This window comes from Enoplosus armatus, chromosome 2 (assembly GCF_043641665.1).
Source record: "Enoplosus armatus isolate fEnoArm2 chromosome 2, fEnoArm2.hap1, whole genome shotgun sequence".
In the NCBI taxonomy this organism is placed as follows: Eukaryota; Metazoa; Chordata; class Actinopteri; order Centrarchiformes; family Enoplosidae; genus Enoplosus; species Enoplosus armatus.
Window position 1 is genome coordinate 92,610 of NC_092181.1, and position 26,264 is coordinate 118,873.

General features: G+C 39.5%; 1 protein-coding gene across 1 annotated transcript in view; it reads right to left on the reverse strand.

Annotated features, from left to right (window-relative positions):
* Nucleotides 1–17,888: 17,888 nt before the first annotated feature.
* The window catches only part of tusc3 (tumor suppressor candidate 3), a 65,465-nt gene continuing 57,089 nt past the window's right edge, over nt 17,889–26,264 (reverse strand). The window contains exons 9-10 of the mRNA XM_070917158.1: nt 19,809–19,899; nt 17,889–18,148 (exon numbers count right to left, since the gene is read on the reverse strand). Coding sequence (XP_070773259.1) covers nt 18,133–18,148; nt 19,809–19,899 — 107 coding nt within the window. The 3' untranslated portion in view covers nt 17,889–18,132. The remainder of the gene's footprint in view (nt 18,149–19,808; nt 19,900–26,264) is intronic.

Here is a 26,264-nt window from a genome sequence, read left to right on the forward strand (position 1 = left end):
GCGAAAAACTGTCAGCATGAGGAACCAAAACACCTGTGACTGACTGTGTCCGACATCATTTGACAGCCCAACAGGGGAAATCATGACAGTCACAGCACAAATGAATGATCAGCTATTCCCCAGAGATGGGACACTGATTCATGTGTGTGCATTCACACTCACAAACACTATGTAAAGCCCTGACATGGCAGCGTTATAATTGGTAATGATGCTTCAGTAATGTGACTATAATAATACTAACGCCGCCTCACCTCCCATAAACACACACGCAATGGAGAAAACATTAAAATGACATGACATTCTCGCTAACAGAGCTGGCAGCAATGTCTCTGTAGCTGAATTGCCATAGCAGTTATTGGAAGATCCACTCAGTGTTTGTGTACGTGTGAACGTGACGGCCTGCATGCCTATCTTACTGTGTGTGTATGTGTGTGTGCGTGTGTGTGTGTGTGTGTGTGTGTGTGTGTGTGGAGAGTTGTGTCTGAACAATTGATGTCTCCTAGTTCCACAAACCAAGAGTGGAAAAGTTGCAGACAGAAAGAAAAACAAGATGTATAAAAGTTATTATGCCTCAATTGGCTGTCCCTCCTCCTCCATTCCTCCACCCCTCCCTCCTTTTATCTTTTGTTTTTAGCCGTTAGATTATTCTCTCCATCTCCTCCCCCTCCATCTTCCCACATCAGAAAATAGATGAGAGAAAACAAGCACATTTAGTGGTTATTGTCTTTCTTACTCTCCAGTTCTAGCAATTGAAGGGGCTTGTGGCAAGACACACACACACACACACACACACACACACACAAACAGGGATACTCTGTCACACTTCAGCACATATATTTTCACATATACACAGCCCTTCATACACATACACACACACACGCTCACACACAATCTGCAACTTGGATGGTGCTATAAACACATTGATAAAACCATTTCTATAATAAGCCGTGTTTGTCAAAATGTCATCCCTTGGCCCCGCAGCCATTATCACTGCTTCAACATTTATAGTGGCTCTTTAAATAAACGGCCCAGGCCTTCATGGCCTACAGTGATACCCATCTCAACGCCCACATACGCACATTCTCTCTTCCCACTACATCTCTGACCATCACACTGCAGACTTAATGGGAATACCCTCTTAGCTATGGCTGAGGCGTTGTTGTTTTGTTTTTTTGCTTTTTGTTTTGATTTTCTTTTTCAACAAGTAGCCATAATTGACTGTCACTGAATTTCTGCATCATGAAAAACCTGAAAAAACATTGAAGAGCGGGGAAATGGTTGGAAGGTGTGATTTATGATTATTATTTTTTATTTCAAGGAATTTTTTATCTGATCATGGCTGGTGGTAAGAAAATCAGTCCACTTAAAATGGAGCTAATCAATATTTCTACATTAACATCAAATGATGACGTGTAATGTAAAAGGTTTCACTCGTAGTGATGAACCCACAGAGAATGATCACCCCACTCTGCAGTTGTGTTTTAGCATCTTTCAGCTCATTGTTTTGGTGTTAAATGTGTTACTGTTTTCCATTAAACAAAACAGAGTGAATATTAGACTTAGAGACTTATATTAGACAATTTTTTGCCATCACATTTGCCATATCATCTTTAAAAGGTGATAATATCTCAATCTTGCGTTTACTAACCCTAACCCTTATTGCGCTGTCCCCAAGTGGCAAAAATAATCATCATCTTTCAGTTTAACAGAAAAAATCATCTCCTCCACTCAATCCATGTAAACCTACTCAGTCATCTTTTGCTTGTAACGTCTTGTTACTATTTCTTGTCTTGTCACTTTCCTGGTGATTGTTGGTTGGTCACAGAAACATTAAAAGAGCAAGGGCATTGAAGTGTTTTTTATTCTTGTAACCATAACAATTTAAGCTTATTTTATTGCTACACGGTATTTCAAGTATCTTTTATCATAGAAGATGCTGACTGGATAAGTTGATAATTTCTCAATTTGTGTTCTTGGGTGTACTTGTGTTCCTGTGGACTTGAGAACCATCAGTTACAGTTCCAACTCAATGTGGGCTTGCTCCATACGTTTTATCGAGGATACTTTGGGAGCTGACTTGACTGGACTTGGGGTAGCGAAGTGTCGAGAGGCTGTTATAATGTTTGTCATGACTGCTATTATGTTACTTTTACTGTCCCTGCAATCATTTTTAACTTTTACAATTTCATTTGCAAAGGTCCTAAGCCAATAAGCTATCCAGTCCATTCAATTACTTTTTACACATATTGATTGAGGTATATACGCTATGTTTATACAGTATGTTCAGAGAGAAAACTGTTGCCTTCCTGTTTTTATTTATATGCAGGAATGGAGGTCCTGGAACAACAGGAACTCAGAGGGAAGCATTTATCTTGTTTGAAGTCATTGCTGTTCATTCCTCATGCAGGCCAAACCAAGACAGCAGGAAATAGTAATGTATAATAGTCCAGCTTTCTTAAAAAGTATCTGCTGCAATATTCCCAGTTTTATTGTTTAATAAATTCTGTCAAGTGCCAGCCACCACACATTGCATTTACCGTAAAGAGCTGAGTTTATTGCTTTTGATGTTACAGGGGATTACCATATTCATTCACATTCTAGTGGCCCTAGTGGTTGAGAGTGTGATATATGAATATCCATGTGGACATGCAGTATGTATGTGTAGACATGTTTGCTGGTACCGTATGTATTGTATATGTGTGGTTTGTGCCTGCACTAGTGTTTTATTACTGGCCCTACTTTAATTTATCAGGGCATTATTGGTACTTTCCAGTCAAAATGAGCTCTTTTCAGAGGCTTGCCCTGGGGTCAAACCTGATGGGATCCTCAGAATATTAACAAAGAAAGACCTCAATAAGAGGCCATAGGGCTGGACGAGAGGTGAGGAAGACCAAATGATGGAAAAAGTGAATGCTTGAGAATGTTTGAGAAAGGAATGGAAAGAAAAATATGTTAGAGACAAAAAAAATACTGACATTTGAAAAATAGGAGGTCCATTATTCCCATAGCTCAGAGGTGGTGGGAGAGCAGGGTTGACTGTGGTGTCAAAATGAGCTCAGTGGAATGAAAATGTAAAATAAAACATATCATGTAAATGTGATCTCTAAACCATGAACGACAACCCAAAACTTTAAGAAGCGAAAATCTTTTCACTTTAACTGAAAACCATAATGTTTAGACATATGCATTGAAATAATCTCAGCAACAAACAACATATTACAAAAAAACAGCTACGAAAAGCAATTTGGAACTTGTCAGCAGTCAGTCCACAAACGCTTATAAATGTCAGTATGAAAGATCATGGAAATGATTTCCTTCCTGAGGACATGTATTTAGACCCCCGTGGTTATCCTTTTACATAAACGCTGAAGGTGCTGCGGAAAGAGTGAGTCATAATTCATTTTTTTCAAACTTAAAAGGTGCTCTAAGATGGGCTCAGTGAAGACACAATGACAGGTACAGTGTTTACCTCATCCCTTAGGTGAAATATTTGAGCTCTTTCACTTGTTCAGATGCCAAAAATGTGCTGCAACCAAGCCAGTTCATCTTTCCTCAGGCGTCCTCCCCTTGAGGAAGAGTTGAGGTAATCCTTTAATGGCAGAGTAGCTTTAGATGAGTTTCAGGTGTAACTCCCACTGTACTTTGTTTAAGCCAGAGTAAGTGAAGGTGTCACTGTCAACAACAGTTTGTGTAAAAACTCTCTTAATCTCAGTCCCAAATTAACAGTGTTATCCTGGGTACACCGCAGAGAATACCTGCTAAACCTGATTATACCAGAAAATCCCATTACTCATTCAAATGCCAGACAGTGTAGCATGCTCTAGGCTTCCAAAGAGCTTTTCAAAGAAATTCACCACAGCTTCAGAGATTCTATTTGAGGCCTCAGATGCACTCAAAAAGAAATACACTAATTTAGAAAAACTTAATGAGACACGATGGCAATAATTGGGCAGTTTCTGGAAAACAAGGTTTTCCATGCAGTAAACATTTCCCCAAATAATTACCTCAAGGGAAAACTCTTTTACATTTTAGATACTGCATAGCCACAGCCATGGCGAAAAACTGTGTGATCTGTGCTTGTAAGTACTGTAGTCTACTTGCACTCTGCTGACAGCCAGACTTGAATGAATGTTAAAATGGACATATTTCATGTGTCTGCACCAAAAACAAATATCTGTCCACTAACTTGTTACAAATAACTTGATTGGATCCATACTTTTGCATTCATCAGATGCATCTATTTTGCCAGTGATCTGAGCAATGCTGAGTTGTAAATGTACTTTTTATAGATGGTCATGGTTATAGATAAACACATTTAAAACAGGGCCATTAGCTGCCAGTGGGTAATCGTAAGATTGTTCACCACTGCGTGAAGTGAGTTATTAGGTTTTGAGAATACACTGCAAGTGTATTCTAATGGTATGTTTACCTAGACATTTTCCTATTTAATGATGTTGTCTTTAAGTATATATGGTAAACAAAACTACACACTGATGCATACACATACATGACATTCAAAATTCACACACAATACTCATATACATAGAAGAAGTTGTGCTCCAAATTTGCCTGACAAATCAAAAGTATACAACGATTTGCTTTGTTCATCTTCTCTCTTTTATTTATAACTCTTACTTTGTTTTGTCTTGCTTCTTATCTAAACTGCTTCCAGAGAAGTTCACAAGTAATCACAAAATCACAAATTACACAACAAAGTCGGAGCAGAAATGGATAGCGGTGTTGTCGGAGGAGACCTTTTTGGTAACATTACATGCAACTGAAAGGTGACTAGCTTAAATAAATTAGTTAAATTTACTCGAGCTATTTTCTGTAGTAAGTTATTTTATAAAACACTGAGCTAAAGCTTGAAGAGCAACAACGTGAACAACCAGTCACTATTGGCTGTGCTAAGCAAGGAGGCTAAAGTCAAAATTGTGTTTACAGCTTGTTGTGCTGCCCGCAATTAATACTGGTTAGAGTATTGGAGTGTCTTTGTTTTTCTTAATTGTCAGAAAGCATTTGTTTTAAATGATCTGAATTATCTATTTATCTCCCTGAAAAGCCTCAGATATCTCCCAGATATCCCTGAAATCAGTTCTGTGAAGCTGAGAGGTTTAATTGGGTGCTAAAAATGCACAACTGTAATTTCTTTCATTTGATTCAAATGACTGTGCTGCAGCTTTACCTAACCAGACATTATAAACACCTGACATTTCCTCAACGCAGAATCACCTGTGAGGTATGAGGCCCTAGAAAAAAAAACTGCACACAAAGTAACCATGTCTACGTTAACTATGGGTTTTCTGAAGACAGCCAATTTGTAGGCTATGTTTAGCAATGTAGCAAGCCCTTCTTAGCCCAGCCCCATATTCCTTACCCAGGAATATGGCTGCCAACAGGTGTTAAATCACCTGCTGGGGCAATTTTCTCCCCCTCCTCTTCTCTCTCGAGGCCCCTTCACCCTTTACTTTCTATCCTCACTGTCATTTCCCTCTCATCTGACATTCACCTCCTTGCTCGATCCTCCATTACCATTCTGTTCACTGAACTGATATTTGAACTAATGAGAACGATATAAAGTCAGAAGATGAGGCAGTATTCACTCTGTAATGAGCCTGCATGTATATATGCCAGTGTGTATATGTATGTGAGAAAAAGTGAAATTTGTGCACTGTGTGGGTTTGTACACATTGTGCTTCTAAGTGTGTGTGCGTATCTTTATGCATTTGTGGGCCTGTATCAAGATTATCATATACAGTATGTTTTTTTATGTCATTTATTTCTCTCATTTAGTTTCAGTGGGATGTTTTGGCTTGTCTATATAACCGTGTGCATGTTTGTGTGTGGGTGGACGATCATTAATGCAGAGTAGGATCGAGATGGTATACCTCTTGTTTTCATGTGTCTGTTCCGTTTGGCTGTTTCTTGTCAGTTTCTAGCCTTCATAGCTTCTGTCTTTCAAGCAAACACAGAGAGATGGCAGCCTGGCCAGTTCTTTTTCCTCAAATTCACACTGCGCGCTATAAGCACTCACTCAGTGAACAAATGAGTCACACAAAAACAAACAACGACAAGATTTAAACAAAATGTCAGATTTTCTCCACTGCAGTCTGATATGTTTTATATGCACCTTTTTTTCCTGAAATGATGGTAATTTACTTGAGTGACAGCTACCATGGTGAGATTGTTTGTTAGACAGCGGATAACAAGTTGGGCTGCATATGCAATCAGCTTTAAACTAGCACACACAGCACACACACCCATGCATGCTGTACACACACACACACACACACACACACACACATAAAATATACATCCATCATTAAGGCAAGTCTTGAGCTTGAATCCAAGCACAAAAAATACATAGATAATATTTCTGGTGCCTTAAAGGTAAACTATTACATTTCATGGTTAAGACTTGGCTGGAGGGGGAGGAGGGGGGGTAGTTAAGTTAAAGTTAGGTTGAAAGACAGATGGACTACATCCCAAGATGAAGTCTGTGTTGCACCTGCACAAGTAAACATCTATATAAAATTCCTCTAATGATAAAACATCTTATTAAAAGAAAACAAAAAAGTTCAATCTTTAAAAGGTGGCAGTACGGTATTTGGGGTGGGGGAATAAAACAATGATCCCAACCTCTCATTCTCACCCTCCAGGCTGTGACCAGGGCCAAGTTAAAGTTATTGTAAGGATTACAGTTAGGCCGGAACTGTAGTTGTGTGAGATTTCCATGTCTTATAAAACAGCTCTAGGTGCTATATAAATACTGTGAAAGTATCAACACACTCAGTCCAAATGCACACAGCCCGTATTCACTGTGCCTTTAAACGAGCCGCCAGGACTTCCGTAAAGTTGTGATGTCACAACTATACAGCCACCGTACTTAGCCACACCCCCAGCAGGTCATCTGCTCCAGACACAGCACGCCCATGGAGTCCCAGAATAACAATATAGTGCTGAAATGAGCATAATATGGGACCTTTAAGGTTTGTCCCCACAGAATTAATGTAAATGTATTAAATGTCCTCCTAAGTAACAAAGTAAATTTGTGTGTACAGATATAAATCAAGCACATTGGATTCAATATATTGACCATTTTGACAAAATGAATTCAAATAATACAGCAGATGATGTTTAACAGTGTGATTAGCTTTGGGTGTGTTTGTCCATGTGTCTAAATTCTTTAGTCTGTGTGCGTTTCAAGCAGCAGAAAGGTTAAGCAGACAGTTTCATACTCATCATCGTCAAAAACAAATGACAAAGGTGATATGCAAATTACACAAATGCAAATGAGGCCCCATGTTTTACCCAGGACTTCCTGTAACTAAGGTAACCTATGAGACAACTTTTTTTTTTGAAGTGCTCGTCACCAGGCACCAGTGTTACCTTACTTTTTGTACGTGTGTGTATGTGCGTGCGTGCGTGTGTGTGTGTGTGTGTGTGTGTGGGCGAGAGGCCGGAACCAGATTTTGACTCCTTTGGCATAGTAACTATTTTTGCTCAGCATTTCCCTGTAGGTCCACCGCAACTGTCCCTGTCTCTGCAACCGCAGCTGTCTCGGTTACCGTGGCCTCGGGGGTTGTTAAGGAAGCGTCTCCAGGGGAACCAGGGAGCTGGCAAGGTGGGAAGGCAGGGTCTCTGAGAGTTCAGATATGTTTTCTAAAAGTGTAGTCGACAGGGAGAAGAGCTGGGGAAGACATAGAGGCAGAGGGGAGACATTGTTTGGTGTTCTTTATAAATAGTTACTGAAGAGTGAGAAAAATATATGGAGGAGATAGTGAAAATGTGTTATATCAGTCAATGTTAAAAAATGTTAAATTAGCACAGCACACAGAGCTCCTTAATGTATTAATGAATGAATTAAAAGACCGCACAGGTCATTTTGTATGTTTTGTCCTATGAAATCCAAATTCCATATTCTTACTGTTCATTATTTTTAAAGCATATCATAAGATTTCAGATTGATCTCCTGCCTTGTGACTTTGAGTTAGTTTCAGTGCAGTATGAAACTGATCTTGCAAAGATTTTAAACTTGCTCGAAAAGGGTAATTTCAGTTAATCCTGACACTTGATTTATTTCGTCCATGTTATGTTATCATCGCACGGTAACACAGTCAAGACTTGGGACTGTTTTTAAAACCATGTCTTATTGGTGCGTATAAGAGTACTATGTTTGAGTCAGCTGCTGAACAGAAACTGCTGACATTCACATTATGCTTTTTTTTGTTTAAATGTCAATGTTTGTTAATTGTTTCTTTTCTTAGATTTTCTGGTAATATATAATTCATCAATGCGATGCTTTTTGGGCCCTAAATGTCAGCTGTTAGGGTTTCCCTGAATGCACTGTGAAGAAATTTCACTGAGATATATTTCTTCTGAAGCAAGCAGAGTCTCTGAAAGTTTATTTTTATATTGTGCTGGCACGACTGCCGTCAAGGTAAGAAAAAAGAAATGGCGTGCAGTTAGATGAAGTATATACAATGTGTAAGGGTTTCAAACATGACCCTTTCCTTAATGTTAAACATTACAAAACATTACAATAAACATTACAAAAACATATCATCTTAAAGGTCCCATATTATGCTCATCTCATATTGTTATTCTGGGACTAGAATAGCTTTGCATGATTCACAGTTCAAAAAAGTACTTATTTATCTTGCCCCTCAGTTCACCGTCTGCCTGAAACAAGACGTTTTAGATGAACTGAACAACCTCCAAAAGCTTGAGGAGTAGTCCTGGCCAGAGCGGTCGAATAACTTAAACAGACTGAGTGGGTGGATGAGTCCCTGTACTTGGTGGGTGGTGCTGTGTCTAGAGCAGATCACCTGCTGGGGGCGTGGCTGAGTGCGGTGACTGTATAGTTTTGACATCCTGACAACCTTACAGAAGTCCTGATGGCTCGTTTAAAGGCACAGTTTCTGAATACGGGCTGTGTGCATTTCTCAGTGGACTGAGCGTTTTGATACTTTCACAGTATTTGTACAGCACCTAGACCTGCCTTATAATAAGAATATTCATGTGAAATCTTAATTAGATATGAGATACGCATTTGTAAATAGCTCATTATGAATGTTTTGCTGCTCAATGTAGAGTCTCTGTCTCATGGTCAGAAGCTTTTTCATGCACATAACAGGATTTTGGAGGAAGCTATATACTGACTTTGATGACATTTGTCAAATTAAAGATATTAAATATATAAGTAAATAAATAAGTGTATACAGTCATCAGCCTTCAAAATCAGCTGAGCTGCAGTTATTGCATCAGTTTTGGCTGATGGCAAGTTAACAAGAGAGACTTATGTGTGTGTCTTGATATATTTAACTGAGTGTCACTATACTTTTTCCACCTTGTTAGTGAATCTGGCAAGTGTGGGAGAAGGAGGTGGTGGTGGGTGACAAGAGATACCGAGTGTTGATATAATTAAAAACTAATTTTGAGGGTTATTACTTTTTCCACCTGATTTCATCTAAATCTGGCAGGTTGTTGCTGAGGGAGGAACGGGAAACTATATAAAGAGAGGGAAAGAGCGAGGGAAAGAGGGAGACGACGGCAGAGAATGAGAGTCTCCGTGTAATAATTAAAACCCCCTTTGAAGGCTACCCTTTGAAAGGCTCTTTTCTCAACAGCCACTGCACAGCTAAAAAAGCACTCCTCTTTAAAGTTGATGACGATCTCGGACCCCTCCGGTAGCTGCAGTGAACCGTGTGTTTTGACAGTTTGTTTGTGAAAGAAAATTAGCTTGTTGCTCCCTCGCAGGACGGCCACTGACTTATCTAATTCCTCCCTTTGAAGTCACGGAGGGAGTGGGGGAGGTGCCTTCACTGCTGTCAGCCCTCTGGGAAACGAGGGGTGGGGTCTGTTTGGTTCCTGCCTAGGCACTTCAAACTAAACTAATCAATTTATTAATTAACCACAATTATACCGTTAATTAGGAGCTGATGGTGATTTGATGAGTTGTGATTGTTGTCTCCTTCTGCGTCCTTCGAGGGAGGGTGAGGGGAAGTGGAGAGAGAGACAGAGAGACGGTGATAATGCAGTGGGAGCAGGAAAGTGACTAAAGAGTGACAATTACTGTGTATTACATGTTGCTGCATGACAAGTACACTTCACAGAAAATGAATCGGAGCCAACAGATTGAAACCTAACTTTTCTGCACCAGCTGAGTATCACTGTGACTGAGTGTGTGTGTATGTGTGTGTGTGTGTGTGTGTGTGTGTGTGTGTGTGAGATAGATAGATAGATAGATAGATAGATAGAGAGAGAGAGAGAGAGAGAGAGAGAGAGAGACTGTATATTTCTGAGCAATGCAGTGCACTATCCTGACAGGTCCTAAGGTCGTCACTGTAACAGCATGTAATTACAGTCTGCATGGTACAGTGTGTATATGAATATGACTGCGTAGGTGTCTGTACCCGTTTGTGTGTGTGTGTGTGTGTGTTTGTGTGTCTGTGTCTATTTGTATGTGCGTGCGTTACAAAGTGCAATTAGGAGCTTTAACACCAGAGAGAAAATCCTGACTAACCCCCTGCAAGTCTGAGGCTGCAAAGAAAAATTAACTATGTTAAAAAAGGAAAGAAAACATGTAGAGAAATCCTGTTTAAACACAACGTAATTATAAGCTGTAAAAGCTATATTTAGCAAACATGAGAAGAAAATGCAAATGGTGTTTTGGTCGGGCAGCTTGTGTAACCACCTTGTTTTTCCCCAACTTTCTCCCTGCCTGTCTCGCACACACTTAACAAATATACACACACTTAGTCCCATACTGTTACTATGATATAAGTGCACTTCATATAGGTGTGAGGGCACGGGTTGCCATGGAGACAGTGTTGCGGTGTTATATACCATGGAAGGCCTCGATTGACAACAACTCTTCAGATCTCTGAGAGAGAAAACTTTCAGACTCGCTGAGGAAGTTGACTCGCTGTCTCTTGACGGGTTCAGGATGCTGTTTGGTGAAGAAGTGAAGAGTAAAGCAGTTCGGGGAGAGAATAAATCTTGCACATGCTGTATTTTCTGTACACTCTTCTGTCTTCAAACCATCCATGTGTCCCATACACAGTAGGAATAGAAAATGCATACTAATAGTACAAATAGTCAGTTTTAGAATTGAAAGCCTGCAGGTATTCATGCTACAGAAAAAAAAACATGTACCTCTGATAAGCAATCAGACTACCACAGGTAATTGTATTATTTCCATTAAACTTCTTCTTGAAGGTGGCACATTTAAGATTGTAATTCCCAACAACTGCACATAGGACAATACTCAATACTCAGCCTTCTTTAACAGACAAGCTGAAATTTTAGCTTATTAATAGTCAAACATATTTACATTACGCTGCCAGCTTGCTGACTGACATGTCTTGCTTGTTTTGACCTTCACCCTGTTCGCTTTTATTTTTGTATCTCTAATGAAACTTCTTCGCTTAAACTGAACTCTTACAGACACTGTGCAATGTCTTTTTTATGTGTTTTGACCAGAGACTGTATATAAAGACAGACGACATGACAGCTCCTTGAAAGTGATGCCAAAATGTCTCGATTGCCCCCTGGTGGCTGGCTGCAGTATAAGTCATAAACCCCGCCCCCTCCATGTTGGCAGATGGGACATGGGTCAAACAAAAAATTTAATTAAGTACACATCAAATAATTTTTTCCAAAAGATGGTTTCTGTCATTTTAGGTAGTTGACATTTTTTTCAAGTGTTCATTTTTCTGAGAAGTTACTTATTTGATGCTATAAAAACAGGGTGAGACGTCATGATTGACAGCTGAGATTGACTGTGGTTTGTGGCTTGCGATTGGGTCGGGCGGGTGTATGGGCAGGACCTCGCACAGACTCTGACTCCAAATGAAGTCACCAGCACAAAATGGCAGTGGCAGTATCCGGAATATTTTGGAAGTGGAGACGTGTCGTCCATCTTTATATGCAGTCATGGTTTTGACCTCATGTTTTGTTGTTCTTTATGAAAAATGTTACTTGCTACAAACTATTTCACTGTACAAACTTTTACTTTACTATTTAACATCTGAGCAAAGATAACAGGACAAAAACGGCTTTGTCTACATTAAAGGATAAGGCTGGCGGTAGTCTATATTTTTCTTTTTGTCAACAAATCCCATGATAAGACCAAAAGCCTGAAATACCTCTGTTATTACAGTTTTTAGTAAACTACTAAAACCATGTCATGGAGCCGCACTGTTCGACTGGTTGACATGTTCCTTCTTTACGATGAACATGGACACTGTTGTTTATTTTGAGACGATCCCATATACACCGTCCTCCTGCCATAAATACTTGATGGCGTGTATTAATCCACTGTTGAAAATAGTCCCCAACCAATGCACTATTTACTCCTGTTACTCCTGTTTGAATAATGTTTGATGAAAACTACAGTTCCCAGCTGTTTTGGGAAATTACTGAACCTGTGGAATGTGGAATTATGGATTCATGGATCGACACTTTGTGGGACTGCTTTGAAATATAAACTTAGCCCCGGCTACATCAGTGTTTGGCAGAGAATTCCTGTTTGATGATCGTCATATCTTCAGGAACAAAGACAAACAGCATTCTTAGCTTGATTTGATCATAAAAAGAAATAAATGCTCCTGTTGCCTGATGAAACATCAGTAGGAAGAACTTTTGAGAAAGCAGAAGGTTTTAATAAGTTTCAATGCATCAATGCATTAAAAAAAGATAATGAAAGTTTCACAAACTAGATTACATTACATCTCCTCTTCCCTCGCTTGCACACCCACACCCAGATTCTTTCAAAAGATTTTTGCCTTACTGTTTGTGATTATGTATTTTTCATCAGAAAAATAGATCTGGGCTGAAATATCTCCTCAGAATGAGTTTCCCTGCAAATAGAAGTTGTAATATCATATGTGGTAGATGGTACTTCAGAATCTTGCACCTCACAAACTGTCACACAGTATTATCTGTAAACTTTTTTATTTATGCTTTTTCTTCCTTACCTTAGACTCTGCATGCTTACCCCCCACCCCCTTTCTGTCTTTCTCTCAGGTAATGCTGTTGTTCAGGACAGATCCCAGCTTATCCGCAGGCAGGATCTGGTAGGAATGGTGATGGCGGTGATGGTGATGGCGGTGATGGCAGTGGGCGTAGGGTTGGGGGTATAATCAAGGAAATGCTTTGCTGAATTATCCTGCCAGCAATGAGTTTCCTGAAGTACCTTTTCTCATCAGTGGTGTGATTATTGTAGGAAGTGGTAGCGGGTGTTCGCAGGCCCTAGAAGACGTTTCAGAGATTGAGTTAAATGAAAATAAATAAGTTTCCATACATGGCAGGGACTGATACCGTACTTGATGCATGTCGATGTTTATGTAAGTTAATGCAAAGCCTCACATGCTTTGAAACAAACACAGTCATTCATTTGTATAAGGCTCTTGAGGACTTTCCAATAACTAGACGAATCCCTACGTTTTACTTTATTTAATTGCATGTAACTTTAATTTACAAAGGAGTGCCTAAGGAATGTGAAGTATTATTAAAAAAAAAAGGATGACACTTTGAAGATTTTTTAAATTCCACTTCCACATGAAATAGCAACACACAAAAATAATTAATCTGTCTGTAGGTTCATAAACTGACCTGACCTTCACACATGGAAAAGAACTGCTGAACAGAGGCAGCATCACTATAGAAGGAGGAAACTGTGAAGTGATTTATTATTTATTTAAAATATTGTGAACAAGATATTATTTTAGCTGTTTCTATTTCTAATGAACTCCTCATTTGCAGTAATCTGCTTCATCCTGTCTTTAAACATCATAAAGGGTTCATTCTTTGGGAAGTTTATCCAAGAAGGGAAACTTTTACTGGGAAACAGCTGTTCAACAGAGGTGAGACACAGAGAGATGTAACCATGTGGTCTTATTCTCTTCTATCTAATACGACTGTTTCCTCTAAAAACGCACATTGACATGTCAACTTACAAAACCAATTCAAAAAAACATGCATGCACACATGGACACTTGCACACACTTTGATCCATTCACACACACACACACACACACACAGAAACAAGCACAAATGTACACACACACACACAAACAGAGACAATGATGCAACAAAACAGCAACAACTGAAGCAGCACCCTGATGTTAATTACTATAGCTGGGGTGTGGATGCCTGGAGAAAGTGCTCGCGGACTGCAGATGAGAGGAGAGGTTGGTCCACAGTGAGGTGGCATCATGCCCTCAACAGACAGACAGCAGAAGAGCTTCTTCAAAGTTTGTCGTGGCGCAGCAGGACGCCAACACAGAGGTCAGGTAAGACAGGAACATCAGACGCTGGACTTGAATCAGACCAGACGGCAGGTTGCAGCACCACTGCTGAGCAAAGCGCCAGTAGCTGTGGATTTATTCAAGACTAATTGTAATGTATCAAGTTAGATGCTAGAATAGAAGTCGAAAAGTTCAATAAAACTGCAAAAGACAAGTTCCTTAAAGCTGAGAAAGGTTTTTTTTTAGGTTACTCAATGTTTCAATGTGAAGGGTCACAGCACTTCAAGGTCGCAAAATGCCCAGTGCACACACCAATATACACTGCACACGTTACAAGGAGGAGGCACTGAATAGGTGCAACCGCAGCAGGAGTACCTGTTCAAAGGTTAAAACCAAGATGAAAGCACAGGTGTAAAAAGAGGGCGAGAGAGAGCAAATTCAAATGAACGGTAAAAGATGAAGAATGATGAGCAACCTGTGGTCACCTCTTGATTTTATTAGCAAGCAGGGTTTGTTGGCTGTGTGTAAGACAGACTGTAAACAAGCAGCTCCTCAACAGGATATTAGAAGTGGGAAAGAGGCTCCTGGAAAAGTTGAAGCTGTCTCTGAATTACTATCTTTAAAATATGTCCACCATGACCTCCACAAAATGTCAATCCTGCCGCCACCGTCCAAATGCCAATTGCATTTCTTTGATTTTTTTATCTTCAAATGGAAGCATGGAAGTAAACATTGGCGACTACAAAAGAACAATTACAACTAGTCACACAGTGCTAATATATTTGTGAATGGTTTCTTTTTTTTTTTGTGAATGTGTTCTTCTGTTTTTTTTTAACCCGGCTGATTTCATGTTGGACCAGCTCCTGCACTCATACTGGGGAACAGGTAATGCCTTTGAATTGTACGACAGATTTTCATTAAATTTATGAGTGCGCTCTAGTCACAGGCAGAATCCTATCCCAGCATGCAATGCACTGAATAGGCTGCTACTACATCACAAGGAAAGACACAGGCAATCACACCTACTGACAAATCCACCTGATGAAATGCTGTTTTATTTCCTAAAAAGCAAGACTGCCTAACTGTCACAAGTCTGCCAGTAATTATTTTATTTTGTAAGCCTATTTCATTAATAAATGGTGACAATAGTATATTCCAATGGTCTTGAAACACTTAATATTCAGCGTTGTTTTATCAACTTGTTACATAACTTTTCTGTATTTTATGACAATTGTATTTAAACATGATTTTAAACTGATGATCATGACATCTTTCAGAATTCTGCTACAGAAAATGGTAGATTATTTCTGTTTGGGACCTCATAGAAACATAGTTAAATACAATGGATTTTTATATTCTCTGCATCTGTGGTTGGGTTTTAAGCAGCACTACGCCTCCCAAATCCCAAATAAGTCTATTTGGACTTGTTTGTTATTAGACTTTTTCGTAGGAGGTATAACAACGAGTTTGACCTCTCTGGGGTCTAAGTGACCACAACAATAAGTAACGCCACCTTCATGTGCAAGCTCAGTTTGTGGCAAAGGGAACTGTCGTTACTTCAATACATTCCTAAATGTAATTATTGGACTTTGATAAGGTCAGAAAAGGATAAAAAAACACCTTTGATTTAGCAAGTATTGTTTTAATTTTTACACATACAACATTAGGGTCTTTGGGACCCCAAACAATGAGGAAGTGCAGTCAATTTCAAGGGTTAAACTCAACTTGTTGTATTCACTGTGATTGGAGTTGGTCTCCATGCTACTGACGTCTACTGAGAAATGTTGATCAGGTTTTTTACGTTGCACTGTATAAGATAAAACAACTATTGATATTATTGATACTGCTGTGCCGTAGGGTCCATTTTCAGTTTTTGGATGCCTGCACTGAGGCTTCCGACTACAGAGGATTCAGAGAACATGGTTTCATAGACTGAACATGTTTTTATGCAGCTTAAAATGTGACAAGCAGTCAAATTTAAACATCTAATTAATACACACTAATAATAGTAAAAGATTTGTCGCTAATTTTAGCTTGCGAAGTGTGACTTTTTGAAGCAGTGGAGAGATTATTCTATATGTCAATACATCTTTTGTTCTGCAACTGCCCTCTATGTAATATCCACATTGATTTTGCTCCATTTGCCAGTACTACCCCCCCCCCCCCCCACATGAAGGTGACATTTGTTTTGCTTATTTCCTCAACACGGTAAAGGCCAACAGCTGAGAGGAAACAGATGGGTAATTCTGCTCTGTGCTGACGATCAGCATTGCTCTACCATTTAATTCAAAAATACTGAAGCACTTTTAGCTTGATACCACAACTCGGCCCTTATGCATCCTCAAAACAAAAATGATCCGTGGCTGAAGTTAGTTATTACTGATATTATTCTACTCACTCTAAGGAAGGAAGTTGGCATAAAGATGGTTGGTGTTACTTTCTGTAATTATCTCGGCTGTGCTTATCACGATCTTGCTCAAGGTGTTATTCTTTCTCTTTAGTAAATAGGAAAGCGCACTCAGTAACCTTTGAGTTAGCTCTATTGACTGCATGTGCTTGCAAATTCAAATACACTATTCGACAAGTCAGTAGCCAACTGAATCTAATGATTTTCAGTAAGTTCAGTATTTTGCAGTTCTTGTCTACTTGAAAAAATGGATGGAAAGGATGACAACCAGAGTGCTCTCTAATTTCAATAGTCACTTAACTCAGTTTACAGTCTTCAGCTCAATGTAGATTTGCGCGCGCGCGCACGCACACACGGTTCACTCTTCCAACAATATGAAACAAAAATAGACAAGAATAGGAAGTCTGAGAGGGAATATTTTTATTACATTTGTCATGTGCAGCACCATTCCTCTGCCTGCCCACGAACAGCAGGTTACATAAATGGTTTCAATGCTCCAGCCCACTCAGTGTTTTAGTGGGCAGTCCACAAGTGAAAAGAATTAGAAATGTATGCATTCTCTAACTGACCTATGCTTCACACATTCAGCAAGAAAAAGTTACAGCACTCGCAGCCAGTCTTCTGTGAACTCACTTCTTGTTCAACTATTTTGCATCAGTGATTTAAGTTGCAGCGCAGGGAGCAGTGAATGTTCATTTAGTGCAGAAAAAAACGACTGTGGGGGCCTATGATAAATGACGGGATTTATTCCATATGTGTTTGTATAAATCTGCACACTGTTCATTATTTGAGTCATTCATATTTTAGCTATATTCTTTCTGACCGAGTCTGACTGAGCTCCAAACGTACAGTGAAAGCTGAAGTTGGAATTTACCAGCTGGAGACTAGCATCTTTATCAGTGCCCCTCCGAGAGCTGCATGTGTCGTCACAATAAGATGTGACAGGCGACTGGAAAGAGATTTACACCTGGTTAATAAGCTTTCCTACTAACTAATCATGAAACTTTATCGCTCATCTCTGCTCCTGTGTTCAACTATTACCACGTTAACATCTTTCCAATCAGTGCTTTCACTTCTCCTCCTCTCAACACCCCCTTCACTTGCTTCAGTTGTCTCTGTCCCTTCACCTGTAACAGTTTTCATAAATAAATAAAAAAAGCATTGCACAGTCACAGGTCAGTGTATCTACCCACACAGAATATTCAACCACTGAAAAGAAATGACAAAAATACAGAGACATGCCAAACACCTTTATTTTCCAGTGTAAGAAGGAATAATTTATTTTCTATTCAGCTTGCAGAGTTTATGATGACAGCCAATAAAAAAAAAAACAACACGCAAAAAAAGAAACCCCAGCATGCACTCTAGACTCAATAGTGACACTGCTTCCTCTTCTTCAAGTATCTTCTCGACTCCTCCTCTCCTGACCCACTGCCTCTTCGCCATCTTCTGACCTCCTCTTCCGTCTGTTTTTCACTTAATAAGGAAGCTGAGACACAGAGGATTAAAAGGAGTAAAGAAGGGGAAAAGAGAAAAACAAAGAGGAGAATAGGGAGAGAAGAAGAAAGGGATATAAATACAGTGGGTGTCGTTGTGGCTTGTGTTACACAGCAACACAACACATTTTTAGCAGAGGCCACAAAATTAAGCTAAAAACCCGTTGCTGTTGATGATTATCTTGTTAGGAAATGCTCATTACAGGTTCAAACCGTTTCTGGAAGCATGTAATCAGGCAAAATTGCTGAAATGCTCGCTGAAAATGCATCTGTCAGGAAAAGGAATTAAGGAGTGGTAGCCTTGCCCCTAAACACGTCCATATTCCATCTAAAGTCCAAAATATGCACTTTAATAATGGGAAGTCACAGCACATCAGATGTTTATGTATGTTATATAAAACAACATACTAGCCTATACGTTGTAGGAATTTAAAAATGCATCTTCAAGCACTTCTCAAAGTGTTTTCCCATTTCAAGAGCCAGCCACAACTTTACTGCTTGACAAATCACATTTCACATAAATATTGCCATAATCTTCCTTTTGTATAGTTGAACTGATTAACAAGCAGGAAGAGAGCTGGGCTCTATCAATGCATTATCACCTAAAATACTGTAGGTTAGGGTTAGTTTCCTTCAAATAACATGTAATTTGGCACATAATATGGGGAAATGAAGCCAGTGTTCAATAGGCACATTTCCAATACATTTCCAATTAACTGCTAGTGTAACCTCAAGAATCTTTTACTTTCTGTTGTTTACAAGCAAACATTCAGTCCCCATAATTGGTGCCAAATTATTAAGTTCTTTCTTCCAGGACCTGTAAAATAAAGCGTTACCAGTTTTATACCACAACTAAACTCTTCATTAATAGATTTTAATCACTAGACAACAATCATTAGACTCTAAGCCCCTCCAATGAGCTGGCACAATGCAATTTGGTCCTATTTCAAGCCACAGGTCACAATAGGATTCAAGCCCCCATGACAGTAAATCATCTGTCCTGGTGAAGAGCCTTCACCTTGAATCCCTTCCAGCTGCAGAGGTGAGTTTCTGCAACTGGAGGTGATGTAATATCCTATAGCTGCTCAAGTGGAGATGAATTCGACCCAGACTCTGCAGAGAGTGTTTTATGTCACACCTGAAGTCTTTTTTTCTATGCAGTGGTGACCTTTAGCTCAAAGTGGGACCAAATTGCTGCTCCTCTGGCTCACTATGCTGAAGTGATTTAGTGTCCAAACACATTCACTATATGACAACCTATACTATACATCCACAATGGACCCATGATTTCTTATATTCAGGATAGGAAAAAAGATGATGTGTGCAAAACGTCAAAGAAAGGTTATGAGTCAACAAGTCAATCTCTGTTTGTTACGTCTCAGCTCAGAAAGAAACTTGGTGCAGTGGATTGTGCATTTTGGAGGGAGCGTTTCCAATCGACCAGCTATCTTACGATCAATGAAATAATGGGAATGGATGGATCGTGTTTTGGCCTGGATTTTTGCAATGTCTGCAATAACTTTGCAGTGATTTTATGTCAACCTCAGTGATTTTAAGATTCATTGCGTGCTATATTGTGTTTGAATAACTGTTGAGGAAGCTGGCTGAAACGTGTGCATCTGTACAGTGGTACTGTACGGTTGCTATGGTTACCTGTAGGGGTATCCGTGGTATTTGGACCTGAAAATGGAGAGCAGGAAGCTGAAGAAAAACACCACCAAGCCAAGGCCAACCAGGCAGATGACTGGAAAGAGAAATACAGATCACAAACTGCTGGTTAGAGGCTCCTCAGACCAACTGAACTATACATGAAGTTGAAGTGTACACATACAGCATCAGAATAAAACTGCAACGTGATACTATAACTACACTTGATGCTTTTGAGTTTCCATATTTTTCAAACTTTCTGCAGGTCCTCCAGACACCCTGATATATGCATAATAATTATTAGACAATGGCCTGTGAGAATATTTGATTCCTGGCTAAAGGCAACAATTTAAATCATTTCACGCACATTACAACCACTGATGCAACTCTCTATTTGATCTCTGTTCAAATTGAATGTGCTTGCAGGGTTTAGACATGGTACACACTGAAAGAATCCTCTTCTCTTCATGTTGTACGTTCACACACACACACACACACACACACACACACACGTAAGCACATGCACTGCCAAATGATGAGAAACATGACATTTGCTAAAATGCTAGTAGCAAGGATGTCTAAAACATAACCAGGTGCTCTTCATCATACCAAAACCTTTTAATATTTACCTTCATTTAAGCAATCCCTCAATGTACAGGTATGTGCCACTGCTTCTTTCTCTTCATGATCCCTGCTGTGCTGCAGAAATTTGTGTTTGCAACTATTATCATCTTATTTCCTCAGTGGCTATTCTAAAGTGAAATATACATAAGCATGATCTTTAATCTGCAGAGGAATTGTGTGTGTCTGTGTGCGTGGGTGTATGAGTGTGTGCACACACACCCTCATGTAGCGGCTAATCCTTGAGAAGCACTGTGTTAAATTAAACTGTCACCACCGACTGATATTGTTAATCAGGGATTAGGATGAGGACCTCTCCTGGAGACTAAATAGTGAGATATGCGCTTGTTCTCACTGTGTGTGTGTGTGTGTGTGTGTGTGTGTGTGTGTAAAGTTATGTGTGTATGTGATGAGGCAATGTCAGAACAAAAGATTTGGTTTAGAAAATGTAAGACAGATTCTCAGTGTCAATGTGCTGTCATTTATCTTCAAGGCTCCAGCGGTATGTGTTCTCTGTGTGTGTGTGTGTGTGTGTGTGTGTGTGTGTGTGTGTGTTCTGTGATCACAATAACACTACATTTGCTGCCATTGCTCGGTGGCATCTCTACCATAACTGTTCTCCTTTCTTTCATTTTAGACGCAGATCATATGTATATAGGGAGACAGCAATTTATAGGACATTCAAGTCCCGATGTGTCTACCACAAGTACGTATACAAACACACAGGAGGCCCACTCAGCAATCCGTGTATGTGTGTGTGCACTTTCTTATACTTCTTATCAGGACCAAAGGGCATCTGCCACAAGGATAAATTGTTTAAAATACTTTGTCAATCTTTACTTTAAATAGTTTTTTTGAGAGGTAAGAGAACAGATCTGGGGTTAAATAAAGGTTACACATAACTAATTTAAGACAATGCCCTGACAAGTATTGTAATATAAACCTGTGTGTGTGTGTGTGTGTGTGTGTGTGTGAGGGACACTGACTGAGTGATTGAGAGCACTGCATATTTGAGAGTGCGTCTCCAGGGAGAGCCCTTATGCCCCTGTGTTCCCGGGGCTGCTACATCCACGTATGTGCCTGCGAGTGCGTGAGCGACAGAACGTCTGTGTATCTTCATTAAGTATAGTGGAAAGTATTTCCCATAGCTCATCAATTATGACTGAGAGGTATCTTAGTATGCTTCCACGGATAATGACACTCCCATACACACGCGCTAAGCATGCTAATATGCTAAGTGATTTATGACCTTGGCGAAATGACAAGTTGTTTAAGCTGAATGATTTCCCTCACTGACAAAGGTGGTAATCCCTCTTTTGACTGTATGACTTGGCTCAATTCAAATCATGATATATTGGCATGATGAGAATACATTTATGTTTCCCCAGCAGGAGGAAGCCGATAAACATATTAAGTTAAGCCATTCTCATTAGGAGGACAAATATGAATAGATATTGTGATGCTAAACGGATCCTCGCAGTTTATTCTTTGATTAGCAACCAGCATCACGAGACATTAACTGACTCAACCTCTGGATACAACCACCCACCAATTGTTTCATTGTTTTTCATCCAAACTGTAACAAAGCCTGCTGCCTTTTTCGTGTGGCCTGTCAATGTTCACACTGCACAATTACAGGTGAACAAGGGCTTGGAGATAAACATTAAATGGACTCAAGTTCCTGGTAACTTGTTTCTTTACTATTTTAACTACTATTTTCTTTACTATTTCCAACAAAAACAAACTCAATAGCATTGCACCTACTGCCTCCAAATAGGACATTCATGGACGTTTCTGTGGGTGCGCATGTATATGTGCAGATGTGAGCATGCCATTATTGTGTATATCTCCGTGTGTTTTTAAAGTGAAGCATGTACATGTGCAGGCTGTGAAAACACATTTCCCCCTTTTAACTCTCTCTATTAAAGAGAACAAATGAAGAAATAACTGAACATTGACAGCAAACTGATTTTTCCTTGGTTCTTTTAATATCACTTTATTAATTTATTGTTGTTTTTTTTAACATCTCAACAGGCATTTTTTTATTCCTTGGTTCTTCATGGGCATGCGAGAGGAATAGTTATTCTGCAGTATCATACATTTAGGAGCTAAATAAACAGATACCTTCGGTCTTTGTATTTTGAGGTCATGTCCGATAGTTGGCTGAATTTCATTTTGACTCTCATAAGTTACCTGAAATGTAGTACTGCTATACAGCATGTTGGCATTTAACCAGGGAGATATGGTAATTTTTGGGTTGTGGCCTTGCTTTAAAAGTTGTCTCTACTGTATTTTCTTCTTTCACAGACCCATCTCACTTTTCCCTGACTCTTCAATTTCTCTTTCCCACCCCCTGCCACCCCCTTGATGTTTCATTCTTATTCACATTTCATCCTCCTTCACTTTCACCTTCCTTCTGTCTATCTCATTTTGTAACTCCATTTACTTGTTCAGTAACTCCCTCACTGAGAAACAGCGTGTGCGGCATGATTTCTGGTGCAGATGCCCATGGAAGCAGCAGATAACTTCCTGTAGTATGGAAGCTATATGCCAGGAATTTAACACCCACATCCAGTGATTACTCCACCATTCAAGCCTAATCCTCTCTCTATTACTGACAGACGACTATCCTCTATGCTGCTTCATAATGCACTTATTTAATTTGTGTGTCCATATGTGCGTGTGTGTGTCATCCCAATGACAGTGGTGGGCGAGATTTAAAACTGTTAATTCTGTGCAAGCTTGCATCTTGATATTGTGTGTGCTTTACGAAACAGGTTTCTGTACGCATTGGTATGCATGCGCTGCAGTAGAATATAATCTGCATGATGTGTTTGCAATTATACAAAGAAAGGTTGAATTAAAGTAGCTGATAAAATAAAAAATACAAGTTTGTACACATAAGAAGAGAAGGAAAGGGAGAGAGAAAGAGCGAGATGGAGAATGAAAGGATGAACAGAGAGAGGAAGCGAGAGACCTGTTGGAAACAGAGGGAACTGATGAATGAGTCCTCTGTGCACGTGATATGTCAGCATTACACAGGTGATAATTACGTGGGCACATATGCATGTGTGTCTGCATATGTATGTAGATGTGTGTGTTCTTGTTCAGTCTGATACTGAGAAACAAGTCTTTGGGGTAGTTACAAAGTCATTATCATTTTAATTGCCAAGCTTTAACATCTCAGGGAGAACTCCTGGGTAAAGTAGAACAAAAAGTTGATAATCTTGCCTTTAGATTTTTTTTAGTGTGTGTGCGTACGTGTGTATGCATCAGTGTGTGGCCTCACAGAGGCAATAGAAAGGCTTCTCGAGTTGCTTTTTCATCTCACCGACTCTAATTAAAATCCACTTGTGTGTAACTGTGTTTCTGAGTTTGAGGTAATTACCAGTATAGGCCATCTAATATCTAACTCCCCTTCTCATAATCTAGAGATTATGCAGAAACTCTGCTTGGAAAAGGTTGAGTGCCAGTATGTCATTAGTATGTTCAAATGACCACCTCCCATTTGAAATTATGAACCATGTTACACCCTCATCAGGGGGTGCCCTTCAATCATTTGTCATGTGTGTCACACATTTATGTTTCCTTTTGATAAAAAATGGCAGCACATGTCAATGTAGCATTTTAAAGCTGGTCTCGTAATTTAATTTCCATTGTCTGTAAAATTATGCATTTAAATCAACAGCATGAGGCCACTAGTGATCACACTTGAATAAAATACATTTCATTATTTTCACTTTTGCAGTAGTTTTAAACCTCTTAGTATTGGAGAGGCAGACAATAATTTCAGACATGACAGCTTTGACATCAATTAATCATCCCCTCTGTGACCCTTATGCTGTATTTTACATTGTTTGCCACTTGCTCAGACTTGAAATCTGACTGCTTTAAGCAGGGAGCTGGACAAAATCCTTCATAACATGTTACAATAAAGCATAACCACAAAAACACCAAGGGCTACTAGTAGGGACAAGTCAAACATCCTCCTTGCAAATGGAAGTAACACAGTTTCTGGAATATCTGGTCTTAATTTACTACTACCAGTAACAATACAATGTGCTACCAATTACGAAACCAATCATAGTTTATTCAATGATATATTTAAAAAATAGTACAAATTGCACCATTAAAAACGACGCATAGTTTGTAGTAAAACAACATGTATTCGTTCAAACAGCATGGAAATCCTGGTTAGAAAACCGCCTCAGCTAAAACCTTAAAAACAGCATTTCTGCAGTTCAGGGACCCATTATTCTTTCTTCATTTATAAGGACCCTCCATTGAAGAGCACCTCCACCACTTACTGTATGTGTGGTTGATTGTGCATTGTGCTGCACTGACTAAAGTGTGCAACAGGGTCAGGTTTGCATAGAATATTATCTGCCTCTCCAGAGCATGTGCAGAGCTATATTAGTAGCTAAGAGAACAGTTGATCAAGGACTGACACTACAAAGGAAATGCTTCTTAAGAAAGAAAGAAAGAGCAGAAATAATAAATTAGCAAAATATCAACTTATTTCATGACACTAGTACTTGTGGGAATCTGGGGAGATATCAGCCATATCGATTATACCTTCCACCTGGTGGTCCCCCACCAGCTGTGATGATTTGTACTTTCATTCCTTCTAATAATTAAATTTATTTTACTGTATAATTAAATATAATAATTACATTTTAACTGATGTTTTAAATAAAATGTTTCCTGCAGCATTAATTTGAACATTTAACCATTATCATTCTAATTTTGTGAGTAACAGACACACAAATTAGTTTCTTATGGTTCAGCTGAAGTGCAGCCTTGGAAAATGTTTCAGAATCTCTTTCTTCATTAATAAGCAGTCTATTTTTATGTCAGGCATAAGTAAAATTTGACTCCTTGATTTTTCAGATTTTCTGAGCTTGCCAGTCACCACTGACCTGTACTTTTAAAGGACCATTAAGCCGATTTCCTTATCTCTATCTCTCAGAGTTAGGGATATTGTTTGAAAAAGCCTGCAGTTGTTACCGATGTTCTCTGTGTCTCTGGGGCGCAGCTGCAGAATCTGTTAGCAGCAGCGCCGTCATTTGACGTGAACAGTGATGTAGTTGGAGGCAAGGAAGAAGTACAGGCTTGCTCGCTTGTATTGCAAACTAGCTACGTTTCCAACAGCGAAAATGGCATCCCAAAATATGAGTGCAGAGGATGTTATGGACAAGTACATTTTGAAGTGTTTTGGCTGACTCGGTTATTCAGCCGTATTAATTCAAGTAAGAGTATATGGTCGAAGAAACGCAGCAGAGGGATGCCGAGGCAACAGCTGCAGGAGGATATGGCCAGCGGGGACAATCCAGAGCCTGAGCTGCAGAGAGCAAACAGCGACTGGTGGTGCTTTTGCTCACATTGCCCTCCGATGCCAACAGAAGCTGAATCATTCTGCTGCAATGAATTTCAACGTGGGCAGCGTTTTTGGACGGATTTGTGGGTTGGGCGTCAGAAGCGCGCACACAATGCATCCTGGTACATTTACTTGCTGCTGGTACGGCTTAGCAAGCAGGAGAACTCAGCCTTCTCGGTCAATATAGTACGCACTGAGGAATTTATTGCTTCAAATGACCCTAACCCTAACTCCATTTACCATCAACAGTGATTAGACATCCACGTAAAATGTGGCGATATTTCCCTTTAAGCTCTCCCTCACTTGCAAATTGTGTCTAGTTGGTGACTGCATAATAAGTTGCTGCCCTAGTAAATCAGATGGTAATTTCAAACAGATTGTGAATTTAACTTAAGCACTCACAAAAAAAGTTTCAGCATTTTTTTGTCTTTTCTTGGACAGATCATAGACAGATCGAGCTGGAT